The sequence below is a fragment of the Lutra lutra genome, chromosome 8 (assembly GCF_902655055.1).
Source record: "Lutra lutra chromosome 8, mLutLut1.2, whole genome shotgun sequence".
Classification (NCBI taxonomy): Eukaryota; Metazoa; Chordata; class Mammalia; order Carnivora; family Mustelidae; genus Lutra; species Lutra lutra.
In genome coordinates this window covers 141,024,576-141,042,676 of record NC_062285.1, presented here as the reverse complement: position 1 = coordinate 141,042,676, position 18,101 = coordinate 141,024,576, and the positions used below count along the sequence as shown (strand labels likewise).

General features: G+C 62.4%; 1 protein-coding gene across 3 annotated transcripts in view; it reads left to right on the top strand.

Moving 5' to 3' along the window:
• The window catches only part of WNT7B (Wnt family member 7B), a 48,647-nt gene extending 40,936 nt beyond the window's left edge, over positions 1-7,711 (top strand). For all 3 annotated transcript variants that reach the window (XM_047743389.1, XM_047743388.1, XM_047743390.1), the window contains exon 4: positions 5,251-7,711. In XM_047743389.1, the coding sequence (XP_047599345.1) occupies positions 5,251-5,730 (480 nt within the window). In that variant the 3' untranslated portion in view covers positions 5,731-7,711. The remainder of the gene's footprint in view (positions 1-5,250) is intronic.
• Positions 7,712-18,101: the final 10,390 nt, after the last annotated feature.

Sequence of the window (18,101 nt, the reverse complement as noted above, 5' to 3'; positions counted from 1 at the left end):
GCGGGACAGACTTGCCTGCCTCTGCCCCAGGGACCACAGTGAGCCAGTTGCACACTCGTTCGCTCAACAAACACTCCTTGTCCCTTCTCTGGGCCAGGCGTTAGCTGGGCCGGGCACAGGAGAGGAGGCGGAGGAAGACGCAGCACAAGCCTGGTCCACATGAGGGCTGCAGAGGACGGTACCCTGGGGCAGTGAGAGCAGGGAGACCCTGGGGGGAGGGAGCAGAAGCTTTCTGGGGGTGGTGATGTCCAAGCAGAGCCTTGAAGAACCCACCAGCGCTGAGAAGAGCCCAGGCAGGAGTGGGTGCTCGGGGCAGGGGCTGCCCAAGGAGTAAGCGAAGCCCGGCCTGGGACAGCCTTGAATGCCAGGCCAAGGGGTCGACTATCTTGTAGACATAAGCAGCCAGTTGTTATTAAATGATTGTGAAACGAATGGACAGACAGACAGATAAAAGAAGGAGTAACACAGTCTGTGCCTCCAAGGAGCTCACAGGCAGCTTGTGGGCACAGTCAGGTCTCCACCTGTGCCGGGAGAGGCGGAGGAAGGCAAGGCATGAGGAGGGCTCCCCGGAGGAGGAGGTGTGCGGAGCCCTGGGTGGGACCGCTGGCCCTTGAGCCTCTGCAGTAGCTTAGGTCCCAACGCAGGGTTTTCTAACACCCCTGGGAAGGAGGTCTCACCATCTCATTTCACACATGAGGACGCGGAGGCCCATAGTGGGCAGCCGAAGCCCTGACGGCTCCCGTGGCCTGAGCTCTGATAAGTGCTTGGTGGGAAGAGTCTGAGGAAGCCGCAGAGATGTGGGGAAGCACCCTCCAGGCGGAGGGAGCAGCACCAGCGAGGCAGGGTTGGGGAGCCGGGGTGGGTGGGGTGGGGGCATGCCTCGGGTCGTGTGTACGGTGCAGGGGGGCTGCTGGCCCAGCTCAGGGCGTCCGGGCAGGCTAGCAGGCTGGTGCGTGGATAGGCCTCCCGGTGCAGGGGGCCAAGGCAACGCTGGATTCTGGCTGGATTCTGGGCCGTAGGCGTCATGGCAGGGGGCCTGGGTGCGGGAGGGTCAGCATGTCAGGTTTTGAACCGCGAAGCTGTGAACTGAGATGGGGAGTAGGGGAGAGGCGGGTTGTGGGGAGAGGACCCAGCAGGGCAGGGAGGCTGCAGGAAGGGGCTCTACTGGGGTCAGCAGCCAGGATTCTGGGGCTAGCACCACCCCTCCCTGTCTGCGAGTCCCCTCCTGCCTCAGTCTGCTCATCTGCACAGTGGACATGATACACCTTGTCCTCCTCCCCGAGGGCCTTCCTGCCACCCCCGAGCCCGAGCTGTGGAGCACACGTGCGGCCTGAGCCCTTGGCAAAGGACACTGGTGGTGGCAGCCATGACCCTGCAGGGCAGGGGGCCTTTGGCTCCCCACAGCACTGATCATGGTGGGGTGGGGGCAATGGCTTTTGAGGTTTCCATAAGAGCTGAGTCTGGACCTTCTTTCTGGTCCCATCAGAGTGTGTCCCAGCTACGTCTGACTCTCTGGAGGCAGAGTTCAGCAAGTTGGGTGGGAAGCAAGCTCACCGGGGCCACTTGAAGTCCCATGGCCTGGATGGTTCAAAGCAACAGAAATTTATTCTCATAGTTCTGGAGCCAGAAGTCCTAAATCCAGGGGTCAGCAGGGCCGTGCCCTCTGATGGCTCCAGGGGAGAACCCTGCCTGCCTTTTGGTGGCTCCTTGTCTTGTGGCTTCATAATTCTGTCTGCTCCCATCTGCACATGGTCTCCAGCTTTGGGTCTGATTTCTTTTCTGTCCCTTACAAGGACACCTGTCCTTGGGGTTAGGACACACCCTGATCCAGGATAACCTCCTCTCGAACCTTAATTACACCTGCAAAGGCTTATTTCCAAACAAGGTCGAATCCTGAGGTTCCTAATGGGGAGATACTGTTCAGCTCACCAGGTCCCTGGTGGGCTAGGGTCAGACAGTCTGAGCAGGAGACCCACGTACCACCAGCTTCTGCGAGATTGACACCAGGGCCGCCCTGCCCAGGCCTCCTCTGGACAGCGTGGCCTTTACTGAGCAGTTACCCTGCTGTGTGGTCCCGATGGGATGGGCGGGAGCAGTTGGGTGCAGAGGGAGGCCATGCCGGAGCAGCAGATCTTTGCGTCTACTGCCCTGTAAGGCAGGAGCCTGCCTAGCTGGGGAGGTCTGCTGTTGGGATGTCCCCGGGCTCTTCCTGTGGGTGACAGAGGTCTAAAGCCATCGCTGAGGAGGGTCCCAAGCCCTGGGAGCTCATGCAGGACCCCCATTAGGGGGCCACAGCCCTAACCTGACCTCATCTTGGGTCCAAGCTGGTCCTGCCCCAGGGGGCACACCATTCTGGATGAAAACCCAGGGTCCAGGAGGGGTGACTTATGCAAAGTCCCTGGTAGAGAAGCTGCTGGCCACACTGGGCCCCCAGGTGGGGGAAGGGGGCACCTGACTCCCTCTCTCCCTTGCTTGGTGCCCACTCCCAGCTCACACTGTGGCCTGGGCAAGAGGGTGAAGCCGACGTGGGCCTTGCCATCCCCCCACCCCAGGCCTCACACACCCAGGTCAGGGTCAGAGGGTCAGGCCACTACTGAGGCCCCACAAACAAATGTGTGAGGTGTTTGTGCTGCTTCCATCCCTCCTGACCGAGGCCAGTGCCCAAGTGGCGGGTCATGTGCCTTCTGTGGACGAGAGGATACTGTGACCACCGCGCCCCCACCCCTTCAGCCTGGCCACAACTGAGCACTGTTCCCAGAGCCTGGGCCACGCCCTTATTCCAGAAAGAACACCAGGTTGGCCTTTTCCTGGAGGCCCCTGTTCCACCCCTGACACACCTGGGTCAGGGGAAACCGAGGCCCCACTTCTCTGGGCGAGGTTGGGTCATGCTGCGCCCTCCCAGGTAGTCTCCTGGGGCAGCAGGGCTGGCGCCACCATCACTGTCACTCTTATCTCGAGGGCGCTGGAGACGGAAACGGCACATTCTTGAATCCTGTGATCACTTCCCAGGACAGGCTCGGTCCCCGGGGACCCAGCCAAGCGAGGATGCGGCTCCCCGCTTGCAGACAGCTGCCCAATCGGCTTCATCGGCCCACTGTCCCAGCCTGGCCGCGCGCGGTCTGAATGTGCCTGGGCGGGCAGTGGGGGTGGGGCCGCCTGGCCTTGGTGAGGACAGGGAGATGGGGGCAGGGTGGGGGCGGGGGTAGCCTGGGCCACTTGGCCTGGACAGCCCTGGTGGGTCTCAGGCCATCACAGCCTGTCGGAGGAGGCATCTCCTGGGCCAGCAGCCCAGTGCACTGGGGACTCTGAGAAGGCCATCCATCGGGTCAGCTCTTGGCCTGAGGGTCGTATGTGGCAGGCAGTGTGGTCAGGGCAAGAAAAGCTTGCTGGCCTTGAAGGGTGGGTTGGTGGGGGAAGGGTCTTTCTGGGGAGGGGAGGGTTGAAGCAAAGATGAACATGGGGTATGGGTGAGGAAGGGGAAAGGATGGACAGGAGGGCAGGGAGAGGGGCAGGAGGCAGACAGGATGTGCTATCCCCCAGAGGGGGTCTCCCCCTCCATAGACCCCCAGGGCAGACTTCTGGTCCATGCCTCAACCCAGACATCCCATGGCTCTGTAATTCCAGCTTGGAATATTCCTTCCTCTTGACAGTGGGGGCCCTCCCCTGCTCAGTCCTCCCCATCAGCCTCCCCTCCTTCCCCTCATCCCAGCCTCCCAGGTCTCCCCGCCAGGACATCATCCACAGGATGCTGGACCAGGCAATCCCACCCACCCCCACCCCCCTCACATCAGGACACCATCCTCAGGGGCCACCCAGCACCCACGAGACGCTTATGTGGGCTGAAGCTCTCCTCCACAGACCTTGTCTGCCCCACACCCCTCCTGAAGCATTGTCCTCTCTGCCCAAATTAGCAGCTCGTCTTCCTCCATCCACACTCCATGCAGGCACCCCTCCTGCGGGAAGCCCCTTACCACAGCAGGGGCCGGCCCCCGGAGCCCCCACCCTGGATGGTTTGCGTAGGCTGCTTCTTCCGTTCCCCGTGCTGGACTGTGGGTCCCCGAGGTCCTTGCCCAAGACCAGGGCCCCATGACGGCAGGGCAGGGAAAGTGATCAGGATAGTGGCGGGCCCTGTGGGATGTTCCTCTCATTCATTCATTCATTCATTCTCTGTGGGTCTCCTCGTCTGGGCCAGGGCTGGGGTTCTGGCCCAGGAGGCGGGGGGTGGCCAAGTTCCCTCCGGGTGGGGCTGCCCAAGTGAGGCCCGAGGGGCCGAGACAGCTGACAAATGGTCCTTCTTCAGCCGCTGGCCGGTGGCTAATGATTCCGCATCTTTAATCAGGTCTGCTGGCAGGGCCCTTTCGATCCAGGTAAATGAGTACCTGGGGTCAGGGCTGGCTCTGGGAATCGGCCTTCCGGGACCATGGAGGGAGGCCCAAGGAAAACACACGGCTGCGCCCATTGCGGGCCCTCGGGGAGCTGGGAAGAAAGAACAACACTGTCGGGGGCCGGCTTCCCAGCAGGCGGCACGCCTGGGCCTCGCTGACCCGTGCCCTCACCCCCCGCTTGTGCCCCACTCTGTCCTTCAGCAGACACGCACAGAGCTCCGTGCAAATACCATGTTTTCACTGAACAGCCCTTTATTAAGCAGCAACTACATGCCGGGCCCTACCCTGGGCAGGAGGGCGGGAAGTACGGAGAAAGGAGAGGTGGGGACTGGCACGTCGTAAGAACCTACTGTAGCTGGGTGGGGCCCACCGCAGGGCACCTGCACCCCACCTGGCTGGGCGCAAGCCCCCGCTTCTCCACGTGCTGCCCTGCGATGTGCAGCAAGCCGCGCGCCGCGTACCGCTGGGCCTCAGTTTCCACATCGGCGCGTTGACCTGAAGGATTGTGAGAACTTAGTGAACCACATTTGATAAACATACACTGAGCTCTGTCGCATCCCGGATATTCTCACTGGACCCTCACGAGGTCCTCTGCAGGGGGACCTACGGTCAGCAGCCCCATTACGTGGATGAGAAGAGGGAGGCTTGGGAGGGGAGGCACTGAGGCGGGATCCTGCAGCTGGAAGTCCGGGGTGCCGGAGCCCGCTAGGCTGGAGGCAAGGGAGGGCAGGGGCGGGGTGCCCAGGCCAGGGCCACCCATGCACACTGAGCTCCTGCCCTGTCGCCCACAGGTCCTGGAGGGGTGGGGGTGGGGCGGGGTAGCCCAGGCCCGGGGGCCACGCACACTGAGCCCTGCCGCCCGCAGGTCCTGGAGGAGCGTATGAAGCTGGAGTGCAAATGCCACGGCGTGTCGGGCTCGTGCACCACCAAGACGTGCTGGACCACACTGCCCAAGTTCCGCGAGGTGGGCCACATGCTCAAGGAGAAGTACAACGCGGCCGTGCAGGTGGAGGTGGTGCGGGCCAGCCGCCTGCGGCAGCCGACCTTCCTGCGCATCAAGCAGCTGCGCAGCTACCAGAAGCCCATGGAGACGGACCTGGTGTACATCGAGAAGTCGCCCAACTACTGCGAGGAGGACGCGGCCACGGGCAGCGTGGGCACGCAGGGCCGCCTATGCAACCGCACGTCTCCGGGCGCGGACGGCTGCGACACCATGTGCTGCGGCCGCGGCTACAACACGCACCAGTACACCAAGGTGTGGCAGTGCAACTGCAAGTTCCACTGGTGCTGCTTCGTCAAGTGCAACACGTGCAGCGAGCGCACCGAGGTCTTCACCTGCAAGTGAGCGCCCCGCCGCCACGCATGCGCACACCGCTCGGCGCGCCGCTGCCCCCCACTGTGGGGGGCTCCTTTCAGCCCCGCTGGTCACTTCCTGTGGCCGAGCCTTGTCCCGGACCAGCCGAGAGGTGTCCCTCTGGGGCCTAGGGAGTTCCTACTTTTCTCTGGGGAAGCGAACCCTCCGGGACTCGAGCGTCTCCTCCCCCGCCTGGTGGCACGGACGACGTGGAAATGCCATCGGGCCGGCCGACGCCACGCGGGACCCACGCGGGACTGTCCCCCTGGCCGCACCCGCTGCCCGGGGCCTCGGGGTGGCCCGGGCAGATGTTGACCAAGTTTATTTATGTGTCGTTAGTATCAGAGAAGAGTAGCACTAAGGCATAGCCAGTCCTAACTGTATCCCGTGTGAGTGCAGCCCCTGGGGCCCCGCTTGCTCCCCCGTCTCTGGACCCGAGGGAGCATCCCCTGTGCACAGCACCCTCTGGCCCTGCCCCGAGAGGGCCTCTGAGGAGAGCCACGGACAGGGGCCCTTCTTGAAAATCGTATCACACAAATCAAAATGTCACCCACGTCAGGCTCCAGGAGTGCTGTGTCCCCTCCCTAATGCTGTCCCCCCCCCCAGCGCCCCTGCCAGCCCAGCAGCCTCAGTTTACAGAGCCCACTCCCGCCTGGAGCCAGCCAGAAGCCTTGGACAGCCCTGCACTGGCTGGCGGTGGCCTGGCGGGGTGGGGGGCGGTTCAGGGGTGTCTGCCTTCTTTGTCAGATGCAGACACTGAGTCCCTAAAGGGCTCCAGAATGAGCCAGAGACCCTGAAGTGATGAGCGGAGGCTCCTGCCTTGGCTCAGGCATCCTAACCCTGGGCAACATGCTCTGGGGACACCCAGGGTGGCTTGAGACTGCCCCCATGTTTTGAGAAATCTGGCTGTACCCCTCCTTCCCTGCCGCCAGCCGCACAGGGACCTGTACCCCCAGAGATGCCTGCTGGGGCTTCTCTATGGCCTCTGTGTCCAGTCCTACTCCTTGGGCCCCGACTCCAATGCTGAGAAAGCTCAGAGCCAGCCTGCTATCCGGCTGTCCCAGCAGGTGTCTGCCCTCCAGACTCCTCCCCCAGGGTACCTACCTGCACACCCTCCCCTGAAGTTCAACTCACCCTCAAACTTGAGAGGGGGCCCTGCTCAGGTCTCATGTGCGGGGTGGGCAGAGACCAGAACCCTGGGACTCGGGGCTGACGTGTCCTCTGCGAACACGTCCACCCTCCCTTGGGGAGTGGCTTGCCGGCAAGGGTGGTGTGCGGCTGGCTTCTGGTGTGTTGCCCTCCGCTGCTCGTGTGTCCACCCTCCGCCCCCAATTTAGGGTATTTTCAGGCAGAAACCTGTGGAAATGTGTCCTCAGGCAGCTGACAAGCCAAGTGGGCCCGACATTAGCCTGGGGTGAGTGACACTCTCTGGGCCCTGGCCCTGGCATCTACCCCGTGGTGACGCCAGGACTCTCCATCAGCTGCTGTTCCCGGCACCTCCAGGCCACGGTGAATGCCCCGCCCCGGTCCCCCTCCTCTCCGGGTCCCAGGACACTCCTCCGAGTCCACAGGCCCGGTTAACTTATATTGTTATATAGCGTCAAAATGTCTATCGTGTCTTTTAAATTATTGTGACCTACACTGGGTACTGGAGGGAGGGGACAGCCTCATGCAGTGCCCCGAGCCAGGCTCCTCCTTCTGCTTGAAATGGACTCTTGGGGCCCCGGATGCCATCGAGTCACACGTATTATCCAGGCGCCTCTGCTGAAACCCTCCTCAAGAGCCTGTCAGCGGCAGCCCCTCCCTCAAGTGAAAGGGGGTCAGTGTGGCCTGGGTGGGGCGGGGGCGGTCGGGGCACTGCGTGTCCCCAAGGCCCTCCCACTTGAAGAGAGCTGGTGGGTTTTGGATGGGCTGTGTCCTGCCTTCCCCGGAGGGGAGCGTCCGGTCCCAATAAAGCTGGAATCAGAAGTGAGTGTGTGTGGAGCCCACGCGACGCCCTTGCAGCTCTCCCTCCTGGGGGTGGGGACGAAAGTGCTGTCCACGGGGAGCCCTGAGGCTCAAGCCCCCTTGGCCCTCAGGGGCCTCACCTTTCTGACTTCCTTTCCCCTCTGTGCAGGCTGAGTAGGCACTGTGCCCATGCACCTCTGTCCTCACACGTTGCCCAGGTTCCAGGGGAGGCCTTGAGTCATACAAGCCTTCAGGCACCTTTGGGGGCCACCGCACCCAGTAGGGGCCACCGGTGGTGGCTGGAAACAGATGCTGGGTTGCTGGACAGCCCAGGCTGTCTCTGGAAAGCCTGGGCTCAGGATATGGGAACAGGAGGCCACAGGTCTGGTGCCAGAGCCAACTCATGGGGCTGGGTGAGGGCTGTTCTTAGGAGAAAGGGGGGCTTGGGGGTAGAGGACCCACAGCCAGGAGGCCTGGTTCCATCCATCTGTCTCCTTCTGCTTTGGACCCCAACTGGTCTCGGGATCCCTATGGGTCTATCCGTTGTGTCTGGTGGATTTTTGCTCAGGTGCCCCCCTTGGGTGCTTCTAGTCCCTTCCAGGCTTGGGAAGACAGCCCGAGGCCCCTGGGAGCCCAGCAGCCCCTGGCTGGCCACCAGGCCTTGCTGCTTCTCCTTGGAGGCCTGGGTGCTGCCGGGCCCCCGCACTCGCGGTGGCCGTGTGAGCACAGAAGGATGAATGGCATTCCTGCTGAGGGCTGGAAGGCATGCGGTGGGGCCGGTTTGGCCACTGCCCGCTGTCCCGGCAGCCTGGCATCGGGCGGAACCGCTGATCAAACAAGGCCCCGTCCACACTGTGCCCGCCGGGGCACCCACGGAGCCTGGCCCCAGACCCAGACCCCAGCGGAGGAGCCACCCGGTGGGGTTCTGAAGGAGGACGTGTCCCTGGAGGGTGTGGAGACAGGGAGACGGATGTAGAAAACTCTGGACTTGGCGCCCAAGCCCAACCCTTCCGACAGCCAGGCATGGGTAACCTCTAGGGTGGCCCTGCCCAATCTATAGCCTCAGTTTCCCCATCTGAGAGCAGGAGGTGGCCCGGGCCAGCACTGGGTGGTTAGTGGGGCCCGTGGGGCCTGCGCCTGGGCTGGGCAGTTTGGCAGGAGGCCCCGGTTCCCTGCGAGACGGTAAGCAAATCCGAGGTGGTGGCTGCAGCCGGGGTCCGGCTACTCCCACAGGGCCAGGAATGAGGAAAGAGCTCCGAGAATGCCCCGGCCACGGTGCCCAGACTGTACTTACTTCTTGGCTATGGTTCAACCCCAGCCCCAGCCTCCCAGGGCCACCTGGCACATCCTCCGAGGGGCCCTGCCTGAGGTGTGGAGCTCACACCGCCCAGCCTGCCTGGGGGCCTACCTGACCCCCAGCCCCGGGCTCTGCCTCTGAGGCTACAGTTTCAGGAGCATCCCCAGACAGCCTCCATCCCCCGCAGGGGCTAGTTCCCCTCCGCATGGCGCCCCTGCCTCCTGGGCTCCAGGTGCCCTGCTCTTAGCTGGGCATGCCAGGTGCCTGACTCCCTCTTCACGATGGCCCAGGGGTGTTCCTTCCCCAGACTTGCCGTCCCACTGTGCTCCAAGAGGCGGTCACCAGGTGCCAGATGTTGGCAGACTATGAGGCATTCATTCATTCCTTGCTCATTCGCTTGTTCTGTGGTGCTGGAGGCTGCGCCCTGGGTTGGGCCCTGGGAACAGTGGCGGCTTACACCTGGCCTTGACCTCCCGGGGCTCTGGCTCTTCACTCGGCTCTCCTACCCTGAGTGGCAGCCTATTCTCAGGGGCAGCCCCTGGCTGAGACAACCTGACAGATAGGAAAAGGCTTTGGGTGGGTGCTTGCATAACTCCGGGCCTCAGTTTTCCTCTCCAGAATGGGTATAGGGAAGCAAGTGGTGCCTGGTCCAGCCCACCTCTCTCTTTCTGTGTGTGGAGGGTGCCCCTGCCCACACTTGGCTCACAAGCTGGGCTTTAGCGACAGGACCCCTCCCACCTGTGCCCCCGGCCCCCCGCAGGTCAGAGCTCACAGGTCTCACAGGTTGCTCCTTGGTGGGGCCTTCAGAGTCCTTCCTAATCCTCTGTCTCATCTCCTAAGCCCGTCTCCACCCTGCCTCCACGCAGATCCCCCTGCCCTGCTGGCAAGCCAGCCCTTCCCAGAGCTCCCCGTGGAGCTCCACACCACCCCCTGCCCCTGCCTGGCCTCTCCCCCATGAGCTGTGCTCTCTGGCCGGGAAGGCCTTTCTACCACATCCCTTGCCCACCCCCCTTTCCCATAATGCTCACTTTCCAGCAAACTCGTTGGGGCCCTGATGTTTCCTTTACCCTCCACCCAGTTTCTCTGCTGATGGAGAGGGGACTGCTGCTGTGACTGTCCCTGCACCCAGCAGGTCTAGGGAGCTTAGAAGTGAGAGGCTCTGTGGAACCCTGAACACTCACCATGCCAGACACGGGGTCTGGTTCACAGTACCCACCATCTTCACAATACCCCTTCCCTACATAGGTCAGTGCTAGCTCTGTTTTACAGGTGGGAAAACCCAGGCACAGAGAATGGAGGGTTCTGCCCAAGGTGACACAGCCAGCAGAGGCAACGTCAGGATTTGAACTGTGCTCTGGGGTCTTCCTTCTACCTGATTCATATTCCTCCTCCCACCAGGGGAAACTGAGGCCCTGGGACCTTGCCTAAGGCTATACAGAGACGAGCAGGAAGGGAATGGCCGAGGCAGGTCCTGGGGTGGTGGTGATGGCCGTGTTCTGCCTCCGCCGAGGACGGAACAAGGAAGACCGGGTTGAAGGCCATGGGCAGGATCTGGGTTAGAGTCTGGACGAACTTCGCAACTCCCAGAGCTGGAGGCAGACGGGCTGGGGAAGAGAGGTGAGCGGAAGCTGGAGCTCTTTGCACTCAGGCCAACAGGGGAAGTGTGAGTTCCCCTGAGCAGAGCGGCCAGGGCTGCTCCTGGAGGCACCAGGCCAGGAACGGGGCCGCCAGGAGCCAGAAAGTTCAGCTGGATGTTAGCCTGGAGCTCGCCTACAGCTGTCCTGGCCCCCTTCCCTCCTGTGGGTCTGAGCTTGCGTCCACCTTCCTTCCCTGGGATGCCGCCTGCCTTCCCATCACGTTGTTGGCCTTGCAGGGCCCCAGGGATTCAGCAGTCTGGCCTGGGCGTCCCAGGCCCTAGTGAGTCTCTGAAGGCCCGAGAGGGTTGTGGGCTTGGCAGCCCCCTCAGGCCCCAGCAGAGGCCTGGTGGAGGGGGAGGGTTGGCCAGGGGGTTGGCAAAGACACTGGGGATTGGGGCTTCCTTATAGCCTGTCCCGGAAAAGCCTGGAACTGCCTGGCCAGCTCCCCTGCTTGTGTCTCTGGATGTGGCTAGAATTCTGCATTCATATGGGATGTGGTAGAAAAGAAAGGCCTCGCAGCCTTGCAAGGAAGCAGCCCAGTAGGCCGGTAGGTCCAGGATCAGGGGTCCTCTTACTCCACCTGCAGGCAGAGGCCAGTGGCCGACAGGGCAGGCCTGGGACACCCTCCAGATCTTGGACACAGGTAGCCTCCTTGGGGCCGCTGGTCTCCCGTGGGTGGCCAGCCCACTCACCTTGAGGCCTGAGGGTGGCCTTCAGGACTCTAGTCCTTCTAGGACTGACCCAGCAGGGGGTCCAGGCTGGCCCCTCTGGGCAGGACACCTGGGGAGGTCTCTCCAGGTGTCTGCAGCCCCGGAGGCCCCCTGCCTGAACTGCTGGGGCTGGGGGCCAGCTGGGGCCATTCTGCTGGCTTGGGCTGTGTACCCCACATCCCTACCCCAATGTGGGTTGCTGGGGAGGGGGTTTTTGCCTGAGGTCTGTCCCCTGGTTTCTGGCTCAAACTCTCACTCCTGGTTCCCGAGCCCCTGGTTCTTCCAGCAGACAGGATGGGATATGGCGTCCAAACAGTCACACGCTCTTTTGCCCACTTGTCCGTCATTGCTGAGGTCCTCAGTGCCCAGAGCTTGGCTAGGCACTGGGGGTTCCAGAGCTGAATGTGAAATGAGCTCTTCTCTTCATGGACCCCAGGCCAGGATGTGGGACAGAATGGTGAACACACAGGCTCCATCGGCCCCCATACACAGGGCTGCAATGGAGGAAAGTTAGGGTCTGGGAATGCAGAGGCATGTGGAACCCCCCTTGGGTAGACGCTGGGGTAGTCAGTAAAGACTTCTTGGAGGAGCTGGCATCCAGGCCAAGGCCCAGGAAAAATGGGAAGAAAGAAAGGCGGTGGGAGGGACACAGGAAAAGGGATGCCTTGGGTATGGGACTGGAGGAGAGAGGCTCTAATGTGGCCTGGGGTTAACAGTGTGGACAGTGAAGCATGGGGCTTGGGGGCTGGGCAGTGGGGAGAGCAGAGCTTGAAGAGCTCCCTCACACCTGATAAGGTTCCAGAAGGTTCTGGAAGGCCATAAGGGAACCTTCCACTTGAGCTTCATGAGCTTCATGGTCTCCAGCATCCAGCAGGAACACCCCGGTGCCCTTTCCCTTGTAGCCAACAGAGTCCGGTGACTTCTGGGCAAAGAGCTTACATGCCCACTGGCTTCCCTGAGCCCCTGTCTGGAGCCCCTTTTCTCCAGTAGAAAAGTAGCTCAAATATGAGTCCTCAGGCTATGAAGGGTGTGGGGAGCAAGAGGTAGGTGCTGGGGCCCTTGTCAGGCTGCTCCTGGTCCATCCTGGTCCCTCTGCTGGGCTAGGGGCCACGGCTGTTGGTTACCAAGGGTTCGTCCCACCAGCTCAGTGAAAGCATTCGAGGAGAGGCCTCCCCGGGCCTCAGTTGCTCCATGTGGACTGGCTGATCCAGGGTCATCACCAGAGCCAGGATGGGCCCAGCCTGGGTGAGCACTGAGTAGGCCACCCCCAGGTCCGGCCTCTTTGGGCTAACAAGGCCGCGCCAGGATTTTGAACTTCTTCTTGCAACCAGTCTGGGAGGACGCACCCTGCCTGCTGGGACGGCGGGACGGCCTCGTCGATGCTCCTGACATGGGCGGGGTGATTAACAACTGCTTCCCCCTCTGGGTTCCCAAGGAAGAGAGATCGATTAAATCTCAGTGACAGGCTGTCTGGGAGAGGGAGGCCGACCGGTGGCAACACAGCTGAGTCACTATGATTCTCTCAGGGAGTGAGGGGAGTGCCCTCATCTCAAAGGTGGGGAGCTCCCTCATCTCAAAGGGCCCCTCTCTCCTGGAGGGGCCTGCAGGCCCTCAGTGGGGTCAGCGCCTCATTGAGGAGACTTCAGGGCAGCCCTGGGAGGCCCAGCAAGGGGGCAGGCCTCCGGCCATATTAGGAGAACTTTCTCGGGGCCAGAGCTGCAAAGACGGAGTTCTGACCATCAACAGGGGAATGCAAGCATGGTTTGAGCTCCACGTAACAGACAGGGAAGGATGCGGCCCCGTGGCGCTCCGATCCCACGATTCTCATGGGGCAGAGGCTCGGCTGTGCAGCTCGGACCCAAGACTCTGTTCTGTGGTTGGGAAGCGTCACATCTCTGGGCCGGGGAGGAGGGCGGACTGCGCCAGGCTCTGGGAAAGCTGCCCTCTCCTTCAGTCCTGACATCGCAGTTCCCTCTGGAGAGGAGACTCTCTTTGCCTCACCCTTGTTCGTGTGTTTCCCAAATACTGGGCACCGCCACGTGTCAGGTGCTGGGGAAGCCACGAAGGGGGCCGACAGTCTGGAAGACGCACGAGGTGATTAAGTGTTTATCGGGAATGTGGTAAACGTCATGAACCATCAAGCATTCAGCCTGGGAGAAGGAAGAAGCCAGGGCAGCTTAGGTAGGATGAGCGGGGGTGGGGGGTGGGTCAGAGTGGGCCACGTGGATGAGCCAGGATGTGAGGGAGATGAGGGAGGAAGATGTCGAGGGACTTCCAGCCAGTGGGTCAGCCAGGCCAGAGGCGCAGAGGAAAGAGAATGAGGGGCAGTCTGGGGGAGGGGCAGGGGGTGCCATGACTGGTGAGGGAAGGGGGAGCAGGGAAGTGGTTAGACAGATAGCAGCTCCGGGTCATGGGCACCTGTGAGGTCTTGAGCTTTTCGTCCCAATGACAGGCCCCACGAGGTTTTTGGCTGGTGGGGCTGTGGCGTACCTTCATCTCTCCTAGGATCGTCCGCTGGGAAAAGTCTCCGGGGCTTCTCCCTGCAGCCAGGATGCAAGGAGACGGGGTAAGGGGGCGCCCGATGTGGTCCAGGTGGGAAGTGCTGTGGGAGAAGCAGCTGGACTCTGGCTGGGTTTGGCAGACAGGGCAGCAACCTTTCCCGAGGGGAGCTGGGGCCTTGGACAGGAATCCCCAGAGAGGGGAAGTCCAGAGAAGGCCAGTGCCAGGCTCCGCCCAGGCTGGGAGCCCCAGCGGTCCCTTGAGTGCAGTGGGGAGGGACTTACCCCAGGGCCCGTGTGGGATGGGGAGGAACCAGGACTCGGGCCAGCCTGTCGCTTGGTGGGGAGGCTGGAGGAGCACCTACCTTTTCGTCCTGTCTGTAGCCTGTGGATGGAAGGAGAGGCCAGGACAGCTGGGCCCCGGGAAACACACCTGGGGCTCTGGGTCCCACACTACCTGCCTCTGTGACCTCAGCCCCACTCTGCCTCAGTTTCCCCTCTGTAAGCTCGGATGAGAGTGCCTGCCTAGGGTCTGTGAAGAGAGTGCCGTGGGATGGCCAGTGATGAGTCAGCAGAAGTCGGCAGCCGTCCCCTCCCCCACCTCCCCTCCTCACCATCCAGGCCAACCGAGGAGCGGAGGACAGACATACCCCTCAAGCATGCAGCCAAGCATTCATGTCGGGAAGCCCCTCTACCACCCACCTGCTCAGGGCCCCCTTCCCTGGGCAGGCTCATCAGTGGAGGGGTGCAGTAGGGCCTGGCAGACCCCTCCCTGTCCTTCCCTGACTTGGAAGCCGGACTGACTTGCTGGAGAAATTCTGCCTGTGGACGGACCCCGTGTGGGCCCGCTCCAGGCCAGGTACCCAAGCAGGCATTAGGGCTGCTGAGAAATGCGGTGCTCTGGGAAGACACCAGTGCCCTACACTCGTGTGCTCACTACTCTTTACGTGCTACAGAGGTCCCTAGGAATATATTCTGGCTCAGGGCCTGGAAGCCCCAGGTCTCAGCCTCTCTCTGGTCTTCCAGAGTCCCTTCAGCTGGTGCCCGACCCCTCTCTAGCACCTGCTGGGGGCCTCTTGCCTTTGGCTGACCCCTGACTGAGGCTGGGCCTCAGGACCCCAGGGTCCCCTCCTGTCCCCATCACAGGGTTTTCGTGGTCAGGAAGCTGTCTGTCTCTCTGGCTGCCGTGGCCAGTGATCTCCTTGACCCTCGGCTCCCACCAGCAGCACCCAGTGTATACCCAGACTGCTTCTGTTCCCCTGGGACACCCCAGGGCCTCTTGCCCTGGACTCCTCCCTGCAGCCTGGCAGAGCCCCCTCTCCAGGGACCCCCAGTTTCATGTCCCAGCGGTACCCCTGGAATGCTGCCTTGTGTCGCTGGGGCCCCTGGGCCGTCTAGTGGGCCCCACCTGCTCAGACCCCTGAATTGGCCAATCGCCTTTCCCCATTCACCCTCCATCCCCCACAAGCCTGCAGGCTTTTCACCCACCCCTCCCTTCCACCCTCCTTGGGGCCCTCTGGGGCCCTCCTGGTGGCCCTGACGTCACTTTTTCCAGGATGCCCCGCTCTGCACCAGGTGCCCCGCACTACCCCCATTGGCCGTGTTATTGTTGTCTGTTGATTCTGAAATGCAGGTGGGTGATTGCGATGACTGTGGCGGGGGGAGGGTGGGCGCCCTGGCCCTGCCCCCTGCCCCCCTGGGCGTGGCGGGCCCAGGAGGACGTGCCTCCCGCGCAGCTGTAATGGGCCCCTTTATCCATAATCGTCTTCTGATACCTTCATACCCCTGTCACTGGCAGTTAAGTCAAAACTTGGCACGAGCCCCAGAGCGCCAGGCCAGGCCTTGCACAACGTGGGGTGGGGCGGGGGTGGGGCAGGGAGGAATCCCCGCAGGGACGCTGAGATGCGCCTATTTTTAGCCTCCAGAAGAAAACTAAACCCCACACACACAACATGCAACACAAATATTTGTTTTTATTCTTAAAAGGGCTCGGGTGGCGGGTTTGGGGCCTGAAGCACGCGCTCGCTCGGGCGAGCCACGCTGGCTTGGAGGGAGCCTCGCTGGTCCCCACACACCCCACCCAGCGCTCCCTCCCTGCGGCCCCACCCTGCGGCTCCAGGAGCCTCCCCAGGGCCCCACCCGCCCTCGCTGTCCTCTAAGGAACTGGCCGGGCAGCTTCCCGCCTCCCGCCCAGCTCAGCCTGCTGTGCCCCTGCCCGGACCACCTGCCCCTCTCCGGAGGGGCAGCCACTTGGAAATCCCACGTTCTAGAAATTCCTGCTCTGCGGAAGGCTTCCCCTGCTCCTGATTCCTTGCAGTTAGCAATGTGGGGGGGCAGGTGGCCCTCCCGAGGGGCGCCATTCTGACCGCTCCGCGCCGGCTCCCGGGCACACATGAGGGAGGCACTCCCCAGACCGCTCGAGGCCTCAGGGAGAGGCACTGGCATCCCTGAGCCACGTTGCGAGGCGGCAGCTCGGCTTCCCCGCGTGCCGGGCGCCTTCCCTTGCCCAGGGCTGCCCTGACGAAAGACAGCAGCCAGGGGAGCTGCGAACAACAGCCATTTACTTCCTGGGGGTTCTGAGACCAGCCAGAGTCCAAAGTCGAGGTGTCCGTGGGGCCGCCTCCTTCGGGCACTGGAGAGGAAGGACTGCGGCGGCTCCGGTGGCCGCCAGCGTCCTTGGCTTATGGTTGGGTCACTCCAGCCTCCAAGGCCAGCATCTGCCCGTCTCTCTGTGTGACCTGCTCCTCTGTGTGCGTCGGACACCCCCCACCCCCGGGCATCTGCTTCCTCTCAGAAGGTCCCCCTGGGATGGCATCTGGGGCCTGAGGACAAGCCGGGGTCATCCCCCATCTCCCAGCCCCTCCTTAATCACACTGAATTAGGGAAGCACTGAATAGGCTCTGGGATTCGAACCTGGACACCCCTGAGGCTGACAGACCTGGTGAGGTCTCCATGAAGACAGACTCCGCGGGAGGAGAAGGCCAAGCAGGGAGGGGTCCACCAAGGCAGACGGCAGACCAGGAGGTGCTGTCCCCAGAATTTGGGTTTGGAGAGAAACACAAGGTCGCGGCATCCCAGACCACCCAGGGTGAAGCAGGCTCAGGTCGGCCTCACTCCCACGCCAGCGCCAGCAAGAAGCCGTGCGGGTCGCCGCAGTCCACGGCTCCAGGCCTTCCCTCCAGGTGTCGCCTCCACAAACATTGATGAGTGGTGGCTCTGGGGCTTCTCATCACTGCTCTGTCCCTACCCATTTCCTCCTGCCCAGGGCTCTCTAGGTCACCTCCAACTTGGTTAGGGTCTGCGCAGGACCCTGGGAGTTTGTCCTGTCCCCTGATGTGCCTGTGGGGGTGGCTGAGACATCCTCTGACTGGGACACTCTTTTCCGAGACCTCTGCGTGGGGGTGGCTGCCTTCCTGCTCGTCAGGGCTCAGGGTGACGGTCACTGACTCAGAGATCCTTCTAGGCTCCAAACTTAGAAGCGACCTGTTCCCCAGACCTCTCACGGAGCTCGTCCCCCAGGCTTCTGGTTGGTTCCATCAGCACATGCACCCTTGGATGGGACACTGCTGCCTTCTCCTCATAGAGGCCCGGTGACAGCACCTGGGACAGAGCAGAAATACAGCCGTGTTTTGTTGACCCAGTGGACGGATGTGTCCCAGACATCGGTTCGATGATGAGAAAATGCCGTCAGTAGCAGAAAACCATCTAAGGAGAAACTGAGGCTCCTGCTTGGGCCCAGTGACACCCCTCCCCCAACAGCCTACCCCCACCCCGTGCTGCAAGGGTGGTGGGAGTGGGGGGTTGGGCCAGAGGCCCTGGCTAGACTTAGGTTACAAGATTAGGCGTTCACGTGGAGCCTTTGTCCAGTGAATGCAAGTATTAAGCGCCCACTGTATGCCAAGACCGCTCAGCCAACAGTGAACTAAGAACCAGGTCCAGGGATGTTCCGGTGCTGGCGGCGGCACCGGGCCCTGAGCCCATCCGCAGGCGGTGCGGCTGACCTTGGGCACATGGCTAGGTGGGCCTCACCTCACAGGAAGGAGGATTGGAGGGAGGGGTCTGGGCCCAAGTTACCAGCCGACTTACCTTTGTTGGCCCTCATGTCATTCCAGGTGGGCACGGGCTGGGGCGTGCCTCCCGCTGTTGTTCTCCTGTGCTCTGGGAGCCCCGGGCTCTGTGCAGGTGTCCAGGAGCTGCTGGGGACAGGGGCTCTGGCCTTCAGACCCACCACCATAGAGTGCCTCCGCTGGGGCCGGGTTTGACAGGGTTCCAC